This window comes from Pristiophorus japonicus, chromosome 10 (assembly GCF_044704955.1).
Source record: "Pristiophorus japonicus isolate sPriJap1 chromosome 10, sPriJap1.hap1, whole genome shotgun sequence".
Classification (NCBI taxonomy): Eukaryota; Metazoa; Chordata; class Chondrichthyes; family Pristiophoridae; genus Pristiophorus; species Pristiophorus japonicus.
In genome coordinates, this window is record NC_091986.1 from 216,272,205 (window position 1) to 216,291,417 (window position 19,213).

The window sequence follows — 19,213 nt, forward strand, 5'->3', positions numbered from 1 at the left end:
GCCAGAGAGAGAGAGAGAGGGGGGGCCAGAGAGAGAGAGGGGGGGGCCAGGAGAGAGAGAGAGAGAGAGGGGGGGGCCAGAGAGAGAGAGAGAGAGAGGGGGGGGGGGGCCAGAGAGAGAGAGAGAGGGGGGGCCAGAGAGAGAGAGAGAGGGGGGGCCAGAGAGAGAGAGAGAGGGGGGGCCAGAGAGAGAGAGAGAGAGAGGGGGGGCCAGAGAGAGAGAGAGAGGGGGGGGCCAGAGAGAGAGAGAGAGGGGGGGCCAGAGAGAGAGAGAGGGGGGGCCAGAGAGAGAGAGAGGGGGGGCCAGAGAGAGAGAGAGAGGGGGGGCCAGAGAGAGAGAGAGAGGGGGGGCCAGAGAGAGAGAGAGGGGGGGCCAGAGAGAGAGAGGGGGGGCCAGAGAGAGAGGGCGAGAGAGAGGGGAGGGGGAAGGAGGGAAAGCGGGAATCGGGTCGGGTCGGGAGGAAGCAGGAGCTGGGCGTGGGAGGTGCAGCCTGATCCACGCAGCCCCAGTGAGGCCATTCGGCCAGGGCTAGGGGCTGCGTGCTTCGGGCCCCGCCCACACAGTTTTGGGTGCCTGGAGCTACTGCACATGCGCGCCCACTGTAGTGCGCCTGTGCAGAGGTCCCGGCACTGTTTTCAGTGCAGGGACCTGGCTCCGCCCCCCACAGCTCGTGCTGCGCCATGCCCAGCTCCAGAAGACCTGCAGGGAGCCGGAGAATCGCTAAGTATTTTTTAGGCGCACTTTTTGATGCGGAAAACGGGCATCCAGGTCGGGGCTGCGCCGTTCTAGGCGCGGCCTGAAACTTGGGCCCGTAATAACTAGAGTTCTTAAGTGCCATGAGAAGTTAACTCAGCCTTGAGAGAAAGCTGGCTTTACATCAGTTATCACAATGAGATCATTAGTACTCACAGTTTAAAACAAACAAATGAATGGATAGGAAAATAAAAAGGATACATACAGAGCTTCCGGTTACCTGTCACTTTCATTCCTCACACTCACTCTGGCCTCCTCCACTGTTCAAATGAAGCTCAATGCAAGCTTGAGGAATAGCACCTCATGTTTCAATTAGGCACTTTACAGCCTGCCGGACTCAACATCAAGTTCAACAATGTCAGATTATAATCTGTGCCCCCATTTTTTTCAGTCGACAACTGTTGTTCATGATCCTGCTTCTTCTCTTCTTGGGCAGTCCCCCGGAGTGGAAAATGACTTGCTTCCACACTAAAATGATTTCTCCGGTGAATGACGAGACCATTGCGGGATCTACAGACTCTGTCACAGGTGGGTCAGATGGTGGTTGGAGGGACGGGTGGGTGGGGTGCTTGGTTTGTCATTCGCTCCTTCCGCTCTTTGTACATGGCTTCCCTTTTGTTCTCTCCTCCCCTTGCCCCCCATCACCCCCGCCCCCCATCGCCCCCACCTCACTTTCCCTGCCCCTACACTTGCTTAAAACCCGTTATATCTCCAACTTTTTCCAGTTCTGATGAAGTCATCGACCTGAAATTTTGACTTGGTTCCTCTCTCCACAGATGCTGCCTGACCTGAGCATTTCTAGCATTTACTGTATGTATTATTACTGTGTGCATTTGTTTGCTTTAATGAAAAAAAAGGGGATTAATTCATGGAATCAATTTAAAAGTATTCCTTGCTCGAATGCAATGATTAAGGTTGAGTTCAAGGTAAACTTCGGACACAGACAGCATAGGCCCAAGGTAAAGGAAACCTTGAACCATGGTCAAGGTTCAGAATTGGTCGTAGCAAAAATAACAGTGTTGTGGTGAAATCACAGGATTTGCAGCGAGACGTCACTTGCCTTAACTGTGGTTTGACAACACTTTGTAAGCCTGAGGTGTGATAGCAAGTTGACAAAAGTGTTGTGAACTTTACAATTAAAATTTACTATTATTCCTCCCAAACGAAAAACTTTGATGTTTCTCTTGAATTTGATGTCAAAAGTTCACTTTTGCCAACAAAATAAACTCGCTCAATATCTGGGCAAACACAGCCTGTTTGCGTAGCCCTGTAACGAGAAGCTGTAACATGTCAGATAAATAAGGCAGCTGCAATACATATCAATAGGTAAAACTGACAAGAGTCACTCAATAGTATAATTCAACAAGAACTTGTATTTATATAGTGCCTTTAACATAGTGAAACGTCCCAAGGCGCTTCACAGGAGTATGACAAGATAAAAAATTTGACATCAAGCCACAGAAGGAGAAATTAGCACAGGTGACCAAAAGCTTGGTCAGAGGTTGGTTTTAAAGAAGTGTCTTGAAAGAGGAGAGAGGCGGAGAGGTTTCGGCGGGGAATTCCAGAGCTTAGTGCCTCGGCAACAGAAGGCATAAGCATAAGAATTTGGAGGAAGCATCAACTCCTGTGTACCAGGGATAGATTGAGGTTCCTGGCCAATTTAGTGAAATGCATCTGCATTGATTTCCACTTTCAGCTGCCCTGGTTAAAAGGAAGCATCTAGAGAGAGCCAATGATATTCACCTCGCACAGTTTGAATCAGGTGGGTAAAGAGACATTAAAGTTAACATTCCCGTTAACTAGGCTAAATTCTAAAAATTCAAGTGCCACCACTACTGCAGGTCAGGTTTAAGCTGTAATTTAGTCTCTTTCCATTTTAAGTTTCGATAGTGAAAAGCGATAGCTAATGAGCTCATGGAAGCAATTGACTGGCCAGGACTGATGAGTAGTGGACTCAACCTACATCAGGACACATGTGATTTCAACCATTCAGTAACGTGACAATTGAAGAGGCAGTAACAATTGAGCTGGTTCCCTGACTGACATCATCAACACTTCCTGTTTAAATGAGAAAAGACACCCAAGAACTGACTTCAACAACAACTCGTAACGGTAATGGTGACCATGACACTATCGGGCTGTCGTTAAAAACCCATCTGGTTCACTAATGTGCTTTAGGGAATCTGCCGTCCTTACCCGGTGTAACCTATATGCGCATGCAGACCCACAGCAATGTCATCATCATAGGCAGTCCCTCGAAATCGAGGACGACTTGCTTCCACTCTAAATGTGAGTTTTTAAGTGACTGAACAGTCCAATACGGGAATTAAAGTCTCTGTCACAGGTGGGACAGACAGTGGTTGAAGGAAAGGATGGCAGGGGAGTCTGGTTTGCCGCACGCTCCTTCCACTGCCTGCGCTTGTTTTCTGTATGCTCTCGGCGACGAGACTAGAGGTGCTCAGCGCCCTCCCAGATGCTCTTCCTCCACTTTAGGGTGGTCTGGCCAGAGACTCCCAGGTGTCGGTGGGGATGTTGCATTTTATCAGGGAGGCTTTCAGGGTGTCCTTGAAACTGTTTCCTCTGCCCAGCTTGGGCTCGCTTGTCGTGTCGCAGTGCTGAGCAGAGTGCTTGCTTTGGGAGTCTCGTGTCAGGCATGCGAACAATGTGGCCTGCCCAACAGAGCTGGTCGAGTGTGGTCAGTGCTTCGATGCTGGGATTGTTGGCCTGGTCGAGGACACTAACGTTGTTGTTGGCCAATGTAGTTGACTCTTAACTACCCCTCCGAAATGGACGAGCAAGCCACTGCGTTGTATTGAAGGCGGCGGCTCCCAGTACCTTCGCGAGAGCAAATTAATGATGGGCAATAAATCCACATCCAGTGAATGAATGTTTTTTTTAAAAAAAACAGGTGACCAAAAGCTTGGTCCGAGGTGGGTTTTAAAGAGCGTTTTAAGGGAGGAGAAAGAGGTAGAGCGGTTTAGGGAGAGAATTCCAGAGCTTAGGGCTTAGGCAGCTGAAGGCACGGCCACCAATTAAAATCAGGGATGCACAAGAGTGCAGATATCAGAGGGTTGTCGGGCTGGAGGAGGTTACAGAAATAAGGAGGGACGAGGCAATTGAGGAATTGAAAATAAGGATGAGTCGTGTTGCTCAACCAGGAGTCATTGTAGGTCAGAGAACACGGGGTGATGTGTGAACGGGACTTGTTGCATTGGAATAGTCAAATCTAGAAGTAACAAAGGCAGTAAATTTGCTCAATGGCATCAGATGGTATTATAAACCAAGAAAGCAAAATCTGAAGAGTTTATGGCATGTCATCTCAATTTCAAGACATTGATCCATCTTCAGATAATTTCCACACATTATTTGTAGCTATACTGTTGAATTTACAAAAGGTACTATTATTCCCATTTGGAATCCTTCCCTTGCTTATGCCACGGTGTAAGAGCAGATATCAATGACCATGCCGTTTTTTTGAAAAGTGATCGACAGGAATCGATTGAATTGTGACTAGTCATAGCTAAAATCTAGACCAATTCGAGACAGTATCATAGCACGACAGCTTAATGTTTAAATAGAACAGTGGTCTAAACAGAATCCCTTCGGACTGATCTAAGGAATAGCAAGCAGTCACATGATTTGGAAAATGAGACAAGGACATTAAGGACAAACTGTGTAGACAAATTAGGCACACATGCAATAACAGGTTAGTTACAGTAGGATATTTTAAATCGTCAAAAATAAACCGAAGCAAAGTATTGTAAGTGACAAAGAGTAGATTTTGTTGCTATACTGAGTTCAAATTGTTTTCTCCCACGATATGTTGCTACTCAGTGAGGAAAGCAACAATCCTTGACCTAGTACTGGGTAATAAACAGATCAATAAGTGACCGTTCAAAGCAATGACCAGGATACAAATACTGGCCCAGTGCAGGAACAGGAAGCAAAAACAAAATGGCAAACACAAGTGTATATCACTGGGAAGGGCAACAAATTTTCGCCAAATAAAAACAACCTTGCCCAGGTTAATTTGAAGAAACAGACCCATAAATCAGCAATGAGAAAAATTTAACAAGAAACAGAAACATAAAGCATATTCCAGTGTGGAAAAAGGAGCACCAAAGGTTGGGGTCCCCTGGATGAATTGGGATATTAGATCAAATCTGATGCTAAAACCAGTTAGCACTTACAAGCAGGCAATAACATTGAAAGCCAAGACCGATATAAAGAATATAGGAAAGCTAGAAGAAGAAGGAAGATTAGAAAGACGAAGAGTATGAGAAAATTAGGGGAAATGGAGCAAGGGCAGGGGCGTGGGCATGAAAAGAAAAGGGGAAGGGAAAGATGTGCTGTTCATGGATTTGCTTTATGATCGATCAGCAATTGTGGCCTTTGAGCAAGTCACTGCTCAGGACTGTAGCAATCGACAACAAATTACTGAGGAGCGCCTGTTGTTCTGCTACTGAATGCATCTGTTGTCCTAATTAATTTTGTTCACATCTGCCCTGCAAAAAGTGTTACCAAAAATACGATGTATCCTTTTAAACCAGCTGACTTTGTTGCAGCATGAGAAATTAAATGAAATTCCATTTGGTTTAAGTGAACATTTGGGTAAGAGGAACTTTAAACCAGAATTAAAACCAAATCTCTTTGCAGAAATATTACTGACCTGATTTTTACCCCAAACAATACCACAAATACAATTTGGATTCTGGAGTCAGACTGACTAGCTCATGTATATCTCTTGCAATACCACAAGAAAGCATGATTAATCCAGAACTGAAAAATGGATCTTGTTTGAAAATGTAAACAATAGAATTATGTGGAATCTGCAGCTCAGAAACAGACCGTTTGGCACAACTGGTCCATGCTGGTGTTTATGCTCCTCATGAGCCTCCTCCCACCCCTCTTCATCTCGCCCCAAGATATCCTTCGATTCCTTTCTCCCTCATGTACTTATGTAGCTTCCCCTTCAAGGCATCTATGCTATCCACCTCAACTACACTTTGTGATGGCAAGTTCCACATTCTCACCACTCTCTGGGTAAAGAGGTTTCTCCTGAATTTGCAGTTCTGGTCGCCGTATTACAGGAAGGGCGAGATCGCACTGGAGAGGGTGCAGAGGAGATTTACTAGGATGCTGCCTAGAATGGAGAATCTTAGTTATGAGGACAGATTGGATAGGCTGGGTTTGTTCTCATTGGAACAGAAGAGGTTGAGAGGAGACCTCATTGAGGTGTACAAAATATTGAGGGGCTTGGACATAGTGGATAGTAAGGGCGTATTTCCATTGGTGGAGAGGGCATAGTTTTAAGGTGGGTGGTGGAGGGATTTGAGGGGGGGCTTCTTTACGCAGAGGGTTGAGTGGATCTGGAACTCGCTGCCTGGAATAGTGGTGGATGCAGAAACCCTCACCACCTTTAAGAGATGGTTGGATGGGCACTTAAAGTGCAGCAACCTGCAGGATTGCGGACCTAGAGCTGGTAATTGGGATTAGGCTGGATGACCTTTTGTTGGACAGCGCAGATATAATGGTAAGTACTGCAGGCAATAGAATACGGCAAAGGTGCTCTCCTGGACTAGTTTCGATCGCCTGGATGGGCCAGAGAGGAATTTTCCCAGATTTTTTTTCTCCCTAAATTGGCCTGGGTTTTTAATCTGGTTTTGCCTCTTCCAGGAGATCACATGGTTCCGGTTGGGGTGGTGTGTAGAATGTTTCAATACAAGGGTTGTCGCAGTTGTATGGGCGGACTGGTTGGGCTGGGTGCTCTTTGCTTTTCCGTCATTGTTCATAGGTTTATATGTAACCTTTAGGGCTGCTGATCAAGGGACGTGCGGCTCCTTGTCGGCCGGCCTGCTAAATTACTGTAATTAAATAGATGTTTCAAAATAATTTATTCAACAAATGGTTCTCCTGCAGCACATACCTACTCCCTTCATGATAAGACAATTGTCGTGTATTTGATTCGTGGGTTTTTTGCTAAGGAATTCATAGCAACACATTGCTATTAAGAACTAGTTGGTTTATTCACAAAATGTTTAACAATCACACTACACATTACCAGTTCATCCACCAGGCTCACAACTACCTACTTCATCGTGGATTCCCCCGAACCCAACTGGCTGGGGTTTTATTGAGCCTTGTGAACATCATGTGACTGGCTAAGTCACTCCCAGCCCAACAAACCTGCGAGCATACTCACAGGTACATACATTACAACAGTCAAGCAACCAGCTCAACACCGTTATTGGCATGGTACAATACACAAGTCCACGCTGCTGCTTCTAAAGGTGGCAAGACCCACCAAATCTCCTGATGCCTATACAGGCACTGCAGGTCTAACCACCAACTGGCTGAGCAGTTTAACTCACATGTCTAGCCTGTATGCATCTTTTTAACACTGGAGGAAGGTACAGGAACTAGAAGAAAAGTTACCAAGAAAAAATTAAAAACTGCACAAGTTTCTTGGTGCTTTCAGCTGAACACAAGAAACAGCATTAGGACATACAGCCCATCGAGCCTGCTCTGCCAGTCAGTAAGATTATGGCTGATCTTCTATATCAACTCCACTTTCCTGCCCGATCTCCATATCCCCTGAATCCCTTAGTGCCCAAGTGAGGAGGGAACTGGTGCAAAAGAATGATAGGATGCAAGCAGGTAATAAGAAAAGTGCTGCATTTTTACTTGGAATTAGAAGTTTACCATTCTGCCCATTGTGTCTGTGCTGGCAAGTAAATATTTTCTGCTCTAATCTGGGGTTATTAAAGTTAAAAAGTTACTCTGACAATTGAATACCAGTATTAATATATTGTTCGATTTATCCCCATTGTGGGAGCTTAAAAACTTCCTTGGAACTTGCAGCAGTCCAAGGGTTAATCTGCAACTAGAACTGCAACAGTTTCTTACAACGGCTGTGGAAGAGAAACACCTGCTGCAATTTCGTACTCAGTTCTCAGAGCCCTCTCAGTTATGAGCTGAAAGGAACTGGCTTTGGCTGGCAGACTCCATCAGTATCTGCAATATTAGGCCCAATTAGATTAACGACATAGCCTGCTGAAAGGCAACAGCTTAAATGGTTTCTGCCTCAAGCCAGTATAGCCCCCGCCGCATACAATCGGTGCCAACACGATTTCTTCATCAATGTGGGGCTCAACAAGCTGCCAAGAAACTTTAGACAATTTTCAAACTCACGAGTGCTCATACTGCTATGAAGCCTGGTGAAGCCGAAGTCGGCAGGTTATCGGTCATCGATATTCTGAACACCATGGCACCTCCTTACACATCATGCGACAGAGATTACGATGTAAAGCATCGGCTATGCATGCCAGAAGGATGGATTAAGTATTAAAGGCCAGTGATGTCGGGACAAAGCAGTGTCATTCTAAAAAATATAACAGTCTCTGTGCATTACAGGCAAAATGGGTACAAGGGCAGATTTAATTTGACAATATATTTTTGAGATCAGATATTTATACTACAGTCCAAGTCATTCCAGCATAGATGCCCCACTGTTCAGTAGAGGGACTAGAACAGATATTCTCAGTCGCATTGGGATCTGGAATCTCTCGTCTTCACGCGTGCAACTGAAGGCGGCAGGGTTGCACATTCCGACTGCCTCACTTAGTTGTTAACTATGCAAACAGCTGATTGAAGCTGCTGAATTCCCCATCAGCTGTTCGCACTGAACAACGACGGGAGGCCGTGGAGACTTTGGGCAGCTCAATTAGCTTTTTTTTATTATTCATCGCGTGATATGGGTGTTGCTGGCAAGGCCAGCATTTATTGCCCATCTTTAATTGCCCTCGAGAAGGTGGTGGTGAGCTGCCTTCTTGAACCGCTGTAGTCCTTGTGGTGAAGGTGCTCCCACAGGGAGGGAGTTCCAGGATCTTGTCTCATTGGCGATAAAGGAACGGCTGATATATTTCCAAGTCAGGATAGTGTGTAACTTGCAGGCGGTGGTGTTCCCATGCGCCTGTTGCCCCTAGAGGTCACGGGTTTGAGTGTTGCTGCAGTGCATCTTGTAGATGGTGCACACTGCAATCACAGTGCACCGGTGGTGGAGGGAGTGATTGTTGAAGGTGGTGGATGGGATGCCCATTAAGCGGGCTGCTTTGTCCTGGATGGTGTCGAGCTTATTGAGTGTTGTTGGAGCTGCACTCATCCAGGCAAATGGAGAGTATTCTACCACATTCCTGACTTGTGCCTTGTCGATGGTGAAAAGGCTTTGGGGAGTCAGGAGGTGAGACACTCGCCGCATAGTACCCAGCCTATGACCCACTCTTGCGGCCACAATATTTAACCTGAATGTCAGCTGCATGCTGACATGGACTGCTTCATTTTCTGGGGAGTTGCGAATGGAACTGAACACTGTGCAATCATCAGCGAACATCCCCACTTCAGACTTTATGATGGAGGAAGGGTCATTGATGAAGCAGCTGAAGATGGTTGGGCCCAGGACAGTGTCCTGAGGAATTCCTGCAGCAATGTCCTGGGGCTAGGATGATTGACCTCCAAATTCCTTTTTGCAAGGTATGACTCCAGCCAGTGGAGAGTATATCCTTCCTTAGGTAAGGAGACCAAAACTATACACAGATTCCCATTAACTTCAAATTTTCCTAGGCCTCCTTGATGCCACACTTGGTCAAATGCTGCCTTGACGTTAAGGGAAGTCACTTTCACCTCACCTCTGGAATTCAGCTCTTCAGTCCATGTTTGGACCAAGGCTGTAATGAGGTCTAGTGCCGAGTGGTCCTGGCAGAACCCAAACTGAGCATCAGTGAGCAGGTTATTGGTGAGTAAGTGCCGCTTGATAGCATTGTCACTCATACAAATCCATCATTTTGCTGATGATTGAGAGTAGACTGATGGGGTGGTAATTAGCCAGATTGGATTTGTCCTGCTTTGTGTGGACAGACATACCAGTTTTCCACATTGTCGGGTAGGTGCCAGTGTTATAGCTGTCCTGGAACAGCATGGCTAGAGGCGCAGCTAGTTCTGGACCATGAGTCTTCAGCACAACAGCTGGTATGTTGTCAGGTCCCATAGCCTTTGCTGGATCCAGTACGCTCAGCCGTTTCTTGATATAACATGGAGTGAATCAAATTGGCTAAAGACTGGCTTCTGTGATGGGGAGGACGTCAGGAGGAGGCCGATATGGATCATCCACTCGGCACTTCTGGCTGAAGATGGTTGTAAATGTTTCAGCCTTGTCTTTTTCACTCACGTGCTGGGCTCTGCCATCATTGAGGATGGGAATATTCATGGCGCCTCCTCCTACTCCGGTTAGTTGTTTTAATTATCCACCACAATTCACGACTGGATGTGGCAGGACTGCAGAGCTTTGATCTGATCCGTTGATTGCGGGATCGCTTAGCTCTGTTTATAGTATGCTACTTCCACTGTTTAGCATGCATGTAGTCCTGTGTTGCAGCTTCCCCAGGTTGACACCATATTTTTAGGTGATACATTTAATGCAAGATCTGCTACAATGTCTTGATTTTATTTATGTCTCTGGTTATGTTGCAAAGAGAGTTGTTCATTGGATGCACCCACTGAGCTAAATAAAATAGTCGGCACCATTAAAACAGTTTAAGCGGTGTCGTTGCAATCGACGCCGATGGCGATGGCAAATGATTAGCGCCATTTGCCAGATATAGGCGGCTGGCCGAGATAAGCGAGGACAGTTCTAAGTGGTGGGAGCTGTACGAAAGGCTCTACACAGTACAAGCAATTGCTATATGAAACGTAAACCTCATGTCTTTCATCGCTCGAGTCCCTCTTGGCTTTAGTTGCTTGACTGCTATTTCCTCCCTCTTATCTGTTCTATCTACCCCAACCGTCTGCTGAAGAACACCAGATTACATAAGGATATCCTTCTCACAAACATTCTGGTGGTCAAAACAAAGTTCAAGTCAGTTGAGCTCTTCCTCCTCCACCCCGCCTATTTTATTCGAAGAAGAGCCCAAGTTCATGCGACTTCAATGCTGCTTCCATATCATGGGGGTTCTAACCCCTATGTTGCATTCATAAAACAGGACACAAGAAAAAGCCTCCCATCTGACAGACAATTGCTCTCACCTGGCCTGCAGTGCATCTCTCTCTCTCTATTGCAACTTTCCTTGCCTCTATTTTAACACAAGAAAATCTGCAAGAAAAAACCTGTTATGTATTGATGTGTGTATTGTCCTGGTACCTTAAATGTAATGCAAGCACAATGCTACAGCAGAGGGCGCTGTGGTGGGAAACCTGGAAGTGCCTGCAACAGGCACTATAAAAGGCTGACCACCACACCCGAGAGGCACTCTGGAGCTGAACAATAAAGGACGAAGGTCACAGCAGTTAGACTTACACCAGACCGTGTGGAGTCAGTGATTTGTGTGCTAGATACACTACAAAACCCATTCAACCCATCAAGTCCATGCATCAAATTTCTGTAAGGGACTTCCCTCCCCCACTACCTGATGATGCTCTACTTTAGGCAACACACAATTGCCTTCCCAACCTCTCCTGAAACTAAAAAAAGTGTAGGGTTTTTAAATATCTTTATAATCCTCAACTCCATCGGTCAACATATACTGACCCAGCCCCTTTTGAAACTGCCTACTGCCAACTGATACCAGATCAACTACCTAATATCGGAGTATTATGGGAGAGGACAAGTTCTTTTTAATCTCTAACCATGTTCGAGGCTTGTGGATGTTGTACTTTGTCCTCTGCTCACAAAAAATAAACAGCTTGTTTAGTTGCTCCTCACCAAAAGCTTTATTTGAAAATGTGCATCATATCTCTCCTCAGCCTACTTGCTAGAGAAAATAAATTTGGTGACTTGAGGCTTTAACTTTCTTGGGTGATGGACATTGATGCTCCTAATCTGTAAATATGATATCCTACTTGCTCTGCATTCTCATAATGCTGCAATCAAGGCTCATCATAGCATCCTCTACTCTAACTCACTATTGCTCAGAACTTCAAATCAGTGCAGTGCTTACTGCCTTGCTTTTACCTTCCTCAAGGAACCTACAGGCCTTTCCAACCAAAGCTCGGTTTCACCCAAGGTCGAACTCTTAATTAATCTCGCTGTGTTCCCAACCTTTGTGGCATCCTACACTATGGGCCTTGCTACTTTCAGCTAGATTTCTCAATTAACCAGCTTAAAATCTCATGTTGAGGCACGTCACCACACTCACCGAGACCAACATTAGCCGGGAACAACCAACGAGCTGCCAGTGTCAAGGTTGCACAGGTAAAATGAATGGCCACTGAAAGACCAATTGGTGCAGAAGAAATCAATAATCTAAATGCCTTCTCGTAATAAGGTCACAACAGCTAACTTTTCAATTACATTGAATCGGCACAACACAACTGTTATGGCAAGAATCAATGAAACGTGGATAGCTGACGAAGTAAAACCCAGTTACTGTATCATTACATTTGATAAACACAAGGCCAATGATCCACCAGAAGTATATAGATTGTTACTGCCAATCCGATCTATTGCAAAGCTAACTAACCTGTAAAGCAATGCAGACAGTAACTACATACGAACATAATAACTAGGAACAGGAGTAGGCCATTCAGCCTCTCGCGCCTGCTCTGCCATTCAATGAGATCATGGCTGATCTTCGACCTTAACTCCACTTTCCTGCACTATCCCCATATCCCTTGATTCCCTTAATATCCAAAAATCTGTCGCTCTCAGCCTTAAATATACTCAACGACTGAGCCTCCACAGTCCTCTGGGGTAGAGAATTCCAAAGATTCACCACCCTCTGAGTGAAGAGGTTTCTTCTCATAGTCAGTCCAAAATGGCTGACCCTTTATTCTGAGACGGTGACCCCCCCCCCCCCCGGTTCGAGACTCCTCAGCCAGAGGAAACATCCTCCCCGCATCTACCCTGTAAGAATTGTGTATGTTTCAATGAGATCACCTCTCATTCTTCTAAACTCTAGAGAATATAGGCCTAGTCTGTTCAATCTCTCCTCCTCGTACAATTCCCCCATCCCAGGAATCAGTTTGGTGAACCTTGGTTGCACTCTCTCTATGGCAAGTATATCCTTCCTTAGGTAAGGAGACCAAAACTATACACAATACTCCAGGTGCGGTCTCACCAGGTCCCTATATAGTTGCAGTAAGGCATCTTTATTCTATACTCACATGCAAGAGATCCTCTATCACATTTGTTTCAGAAACTATGGGATAAGAAGGGCATTGGACAGGTACAGTATGGAAAAGACAACAAGAAAATTCTCAAACTTCAGGGCTCAGGTGGCACTGAAAACCAAAACAGCATTGAACAACTATCTGAGTCCAGGTACATGAATAGGGCACCCATCAGTTCAATGTACTGCTTCTCCCATCAAGTTCATTGACACTAACAGTCAGTGCCATGTGTAATTGGCAAATGATGTCCACAATAAACCACAAACAATGGTGACAGTTACTGCTAGTTTATCAAATAAACAGTTGTTTATAGAATCATCAAAATTTACAGCACAGAAGGCGACCATTTGGCCCGCCGTGTCTCTGCAGGCTGAATTAGTGCTACCCAGCCTAATCCCAACTTTCCAGCTCTTTACCCGTAGCCTTGTAGGTTATCGCATTTCAAGTGCATATCCAAATACTGTTTAAATGCGATCAGGGTTTCTGCCACTGAACTTTCAAGCAGTGAGTTCCAAACCCCCACCTCCCTCTGGGTGAAAACAGTTCTCCACAACTACCCTCTAATCCTTCTGCCACTCACTTTAAATCTCCGCCCTCTGGTTATTTCTTATCCACTCTATCTCGGCCCTTTAATTTTGTACAGGTTCTCAGCAATGTGTATAAATTATTCTCTATTAACAAGGAAGAAACTCTTAAAATCTTATGTTCAATTGCTTGTTTCAGAGCTTTGCAGGCATGCAATCTGTCATTTAACTCCCAAATGTAAGGAACAGCAAGCAGCAATCAGATATGTTTAAGAAATAGTTCTCATCGCTAGCAATATCTTGCAAAAAGGCGCTGCTACTAGTATTCTACAAATACTGTTCAACTGTTGTAAACAATGAGTAATAGATCCAATAATATATTTTATTGGATGCGAAGACAGATCATCATCTGAATGGTAGCAGATTAGGAAAAGGGGAGGTGCAACGAGACCTGGGTGTCATGGTTCATCAGTCATTGAAAGGTGCATACAGGTACAGCAGGTGGTGAAGAAGGCAAATGGTATTTTGGCCTTCATAGCTAGGGAATTTGAGTATCGGAGCAGGGAGGTCTTACTGGATTTGCACAGGGCCTTGGTGAGGCCTCATCTGGAATATTGTCTTCAGTTTTGGTCTCCTAATCTGAGGAAGGACGTTCTTGCTATTGAGGGAGTGCAGCGAAGGTTCACCAGACTGATTCCCGGGATGGCTGGACTGACATATGAGGAGAGACTGGATCAACTGGGCCTTTATACATTGGAGTTTAGAAGGATGAGAGAGGATCTCATAGAAACATACAAGATTCTGACGAGACGGGACAGGTTAGATGCAGGTAGATTGTTCCTGATGTTGGGGGAAGTCCAGAATCAGGGGACACAGTCTTAGGATAAGGGGTAGGCCATTTAGGACTGAGATGAGGAGAAACTTCTTCACTCAGAGAGTTGTTAATCTGTGGAATTCCCGGCCGCAGAGAGTTGTCAGTTCATTGGATATATCAAGAGGGAGTTAGATATGGCCCGACGGCTAAGAGGTTCAAGGGGTATGGAGAGAAAGCAGGAAAGGGATACTGAGGGAATGATCAGCCATGATCTTATTGAATGGTGGTGCAGGCTCGAAGAGTCGAATGGCCTACTCCTGCACCTATTTTCTATGTTTCTATGAGGAAAGGCAGTATGAACTAAATTGTACAATTCTAAAGGCAATGCAGGAAGAGAGGCCCCTGGGGACGTACATACGCAGATCTTTGGTGAAGGTGGCAGGGCAAGTTGAGAAGGCTGTGAGAAAAGCATTTGGGATCCTTGGCTTTATTAAGATAGGGAGAGGGGACAAAAGCAAGATAGGTATACTAAATCTTTAAAAAAACACTGGTTAAGCCTCAGCTGGAGAATGGACACCATACTCTTGGAAGGATGTCAAGGCCTTAGAGCGGGTAAAGAAAAGATTTACGAGAATGGGACCAGGGATGAGGGACAACAGTTCAGTGGAGAAGCTGGGATTGTTCTTCTCAAGAGTAGCGAAGGTTAAGGGGAGATTTAATAGAGGCGTTCAAAATCATGAAGGGTTTTGATAGAGTAAATTAGGAGAAACTGTTTCCAGTGGCAGAAGGGTCAGTACCAGTGGACACAGAGTTAAGAACCAGAGGGGAGATGAGGAAACATTTTTTTATATAAACGCAGCCAGTTGATGTGATTTGGAATGCTTAGCCTAAAAGAGCAGTGGAAGCAGATTCAATAATAACTTTCAAAAAAGAATTGGATAAATACTTGAAGGGAAATAATTGAAGGACTATGGGAAAAGAGAGGGGGAGTAGAATGAATTGGATAGCTCTACCAAAGAGCCGGTACAGGCATGATGGACCAACTGGCCTCCTTCTATGCTGTATGCTTCTATGATTCTACATGCAAGAATGTCCAACTCTTGCTTCATCCCAAAACCATACAATCAGAGACATTTATGGCACAGAAAGAGGCCGTTCTGACCATCATGTCTGTGCCAGCCAACAAAGAGCAATCCAGCCTGATCCCACTTTCCAGCTCTTGGTCTGTAGCCCAGTAGGTTGCAGCACTTCAAGTGCACATCGAAGTACTTTTTAAATGCGATGTTTCTGCCTCTAACACCACTGGGTGAAAAAAGTTCGCCTCAACTCTCCTCTAATCCTTCTACCAATTACTTTAAATCTATGCCCCCTAGTTGTTGACCCCTCTGCTAAAGGAAATAGGTCCTTCCTATCCACGCTATCTAGGCTCCTCATAATTTTATGACCCTCAATTAAATCTCCCCTCAGCCTCCACTGTTCCAAAGAAAATAACTCCAGCCGATCTAATCTTTACTCATAGCTAAAACATCCTGGCAACATCCTCATAAATCTCCTCTGTACCCTCTCTAATAATAATAACTTTGGAGAATTAATCAAAATGACAAATATGCAGGGCTATGGAGAAAGAGCAGGACTAATTAGATAGCTCAACAAAAGAGCTGGCATGGGTACGATGGAATTATTCTATGATTCCACATATGATGTCCAACTCTTCCCTCTTTTCAGAGTAAAACTACCAGGTCAGATTTTTGACAGTAGATAGGCCCACAGCAACAGACATGCAACACCGAACAAAACAATAAGGTTTAAAATCACCATAAGTACAGGAAAAAAAAGATACATTTGTTAATTGTAATCCCCACCCCACCTCTTTATATAAACATTTTTCCTGTCTGCCCTCTGTGGTGGATGTAAAAGATTCAATGTCACTATTTTGAAGAAGAGGAGGGGAGTTAACGCCGGTATCCTGGCCAATATTTAGCGTTCAATCAACATCATAAAAAACACATTATTTGGACATTATCACTTTGCTGTTTGTGGGACCTTGCTGTGCGCAAATCGGCTGCCGCCTTTCATACATTACAACAGTGACTGCACTTCAAAAAAAGTACCTCATTGGCTGTAAAGGGCTTTAGGATATCCTGAGGATGTGAAAGGTGATGCATAAATAGCTTCTATCGTGAAAGCTTACAAAAACCAAACCTGATGTGAACTAAGCACAATGCTTGATGTAGCTGTATAAATACCAGTTTTTATTTTACAATGCCAGTTGCGGGTCTTTGCGACCAAGGGGCCCACATTGAGGGAATAGTAAAGTGATGCATGATAAAGAATGCAATTAGTTGGAAGGTAAATATATGAAAGAAAGACTTGCATTTATATCACTCCTTTCACGACCGCCGGACGCCTCAAAGCACTTGACAGCCAATGAAGTACTATTGCAGATAAACTGTTTTTGTTATGTTGATTGAGGGATAAATAGTGGTCAGGACAGTGGGAGAACTCCCCTGGTCTTCTTCAAAATAGTACCATGGGGTCTTTTACATCCACCTGAGCGAGCAGGCAGAGCCTCAATTTAACATCTCATCCAAAAGACGGCATATCCAACTGTGCAGCGCTCTGATGTACGCACTCAACCTTCTGACTCTGAAACTAGTTTGCTATCCACTGAGCCACTGCTGATAAATGGATTAAATGTAGGTCAACAGGCTTTTTTGCAACCAAGAGGGCCTGCATGTAAAGAACAATAAAGTGATGCATGATAAAGAATGCAATTAGTTGGAAGAAAGGCAAAGGAATATATGGATAAATGCATGGGACAGATGGGTGCTGGGGATGGGGGGGGGGGGGGGTGGGGCGGGTGCTGCTGGCCAGAGGGGGTGCTGGGGCTGCTGGCCAGGTGGGACAGTGGGTGCTGGGGATGGGATGGGTGGGTTTGGGGATGCTGGCCGAGTGGTTGGTGGGGGAGAGAAGGGTGGGTTTGAGGGTGTTGTCCAGGATGGTGGGTTTGAGGGTGCCAGCCAGGGCTGGGTGCTGGGGATGGAACGGTGGGTTTGAGGGTGCTGGCCGGGGGTGGGTGCCAGCCGGGAATGGATGCTGGGGTTGAGGGTGCCGGCCAGGGTAGGTGGGTGCCGGCCGGGGTAGGTGGGACAGTGGGTGGGTGCCAGCTGATGGTGGGACGGTGGGGTTGAGGGTGCCGGCCGGGTTGGGTGCTGGGGGTGGGACGGTGGGAATCTAGGTGCCGGCCAGGGTGGGTGGGTGCCAGCTGTGGGTGAGACGGTGGGGTTGAGGGTGCCAGCCAGGGTGGGTGGGTGGGTGCCGGCCGGGGTTGAATGCCAGCCAGGGTTGGGTGCTAGGGGTGGGACGGTAGGGTTGAGGGTGCCGGCCAAGGTGGGTGGGTGCCAGCTGTGGGTGAGACGGTGGGGTTGAGGGTGCCAGCCAGGGTGGGTGGGTGGGTGCCGGCCGGGGTTGAATGCCAGCCGGGGTTGGGTGCTAGGGGTGGGACGGTAGGGTTGAGGGTGCCGGCCAGGGTGGGTGGGTGCCAACTGTGGGTGAGACGGTGGGGTTGAGGGTGCCGGCCAGGGTGGGTGGGTGCCGGCCGGGGTTGAATGCCAGCCGGGGTTGGGTGCTAGGGGTGGGACGGTAGGGTTGAGGGTGCCAGCCGGGGCGGGTGGGTGCCAGCTGTGGGTGAGACGGTGGGGTTGAGGGTGCCGGCCAGGGTGGGTGGGTGCTGGCCGGGGTTGGATGCCAGCCGGGGGTGGGTGCTAGGGGTGGGACGGTAGGGTTGAGGGTGCCGCCGGGGCGGGTGCCGGCTCCTTACCTGTTGCGAGGTGAGCTCTACATGCACCGCACGGGATGTCCCCACATTGCTGCCGTTCATTGCCGCCGCCGCCGCGCGCGCGAGCCCCGGGATATTCTCCCCCCCCGGCTTCACATCGGCGCCAACCCAACGCTCTCCTCCTCTCTCACTATCCCTTTCTTCGGGTGTTTTGAGGTTTATAATCCGCGGGGCTCGCCGCCAGCGCCGCTCTCGTCAGCCTGCCTCACTCGCCGCCACAATAACAGAGCCTCCTCCGCCATCCGCGCCGCTCCATCGCACCACGCCTGCGCGGCCCGCAGCCGCGCGCTCCCATTGGTTGGCAGCGCCAGCTGAACCGCCTTCCCGTTGGCTGCAGAGCGAGGGCATCATCCCGTCGATTGGTTGGGAGGGTATAGTTGCATGGAGGAGGGGCGCATGCGCCGTGTCGCGCCACGCCATTGGTTGATGGTGGTGCACCCGTCGGTCATTGGGCCAGGCGGGAGGGCTAAGTGGGGGTGGGGTTAAGGTGATCGCACCGCTCGAGCGCGGGGTCATGTGACAGGCTGACGTCGCACGACCAACGACCGCCGGCGACAGTTGGGGCCGAGGGAGGGGCGGGGCCTGCTATTGACAGACAGCTGGACATAGTCTGACTGACACACACACACTGACACACACACGCTGACACACACAGTGTGACTGACACACACACGCTGACACACACACTGAGACTGACACACACACTGACACACATAGTGTGACTGACACACACACTGACAGGACACAGTGTGACCGACACACACACTGACACACACAGTGTGACTGACACACACACTGACACACACAGTGTGACTGACACACACACTGACACACACAGTGTGACTGACACACACACTGAGACTGACACACACACTGACACACACAGTGTGACTGACACACACACTGACACACACACAGTGTGACTGACACATACACTGACAGGACACAGTGTGACTGACACATACACTGACAGGACACAGTGTGACTGACACACACACACTGACACACACAGTCTAACTGACACATACACTGACAGGACACGGTGTGACTGACACACACACTTACAGGACACAGTGTGACTGACACACACACACTGACACACACAGTGTGACTGACACATACACT

The 19,213-nt window shown here is 47.1% G+C and overlaps 1 protein-coding gene across 2 annotated transcripts in view; it reads right to left on the reverse strand.

The window, feature by feature from the left end:
• uvrag (UV radiation resistance associated gene) overlaps positions 1 to 18,337 on the reverse strand; it is a 405,878-nt gene extending 387,541 nt beyond the window's left edge. For both annotated transcript variants that reach the window (XR_011595706.1, XM_070892559.1), the window contains exon 1: positions 18,071 to 18,337. Coding sequence is in view for 1 of the 2 variants with exons in the window: in XM_070892559.1 (XP_070748660.1) it covers positions 18,071 to 18,130 (60 nt within the window). In the remaining variant the exon portion in view is untranslated. The remainder of the gene's footprint in view (positions 1 to 18,070) is intronic.
• Positions 18,338 to 19,213: the final 876 nt, after the last annotated feature.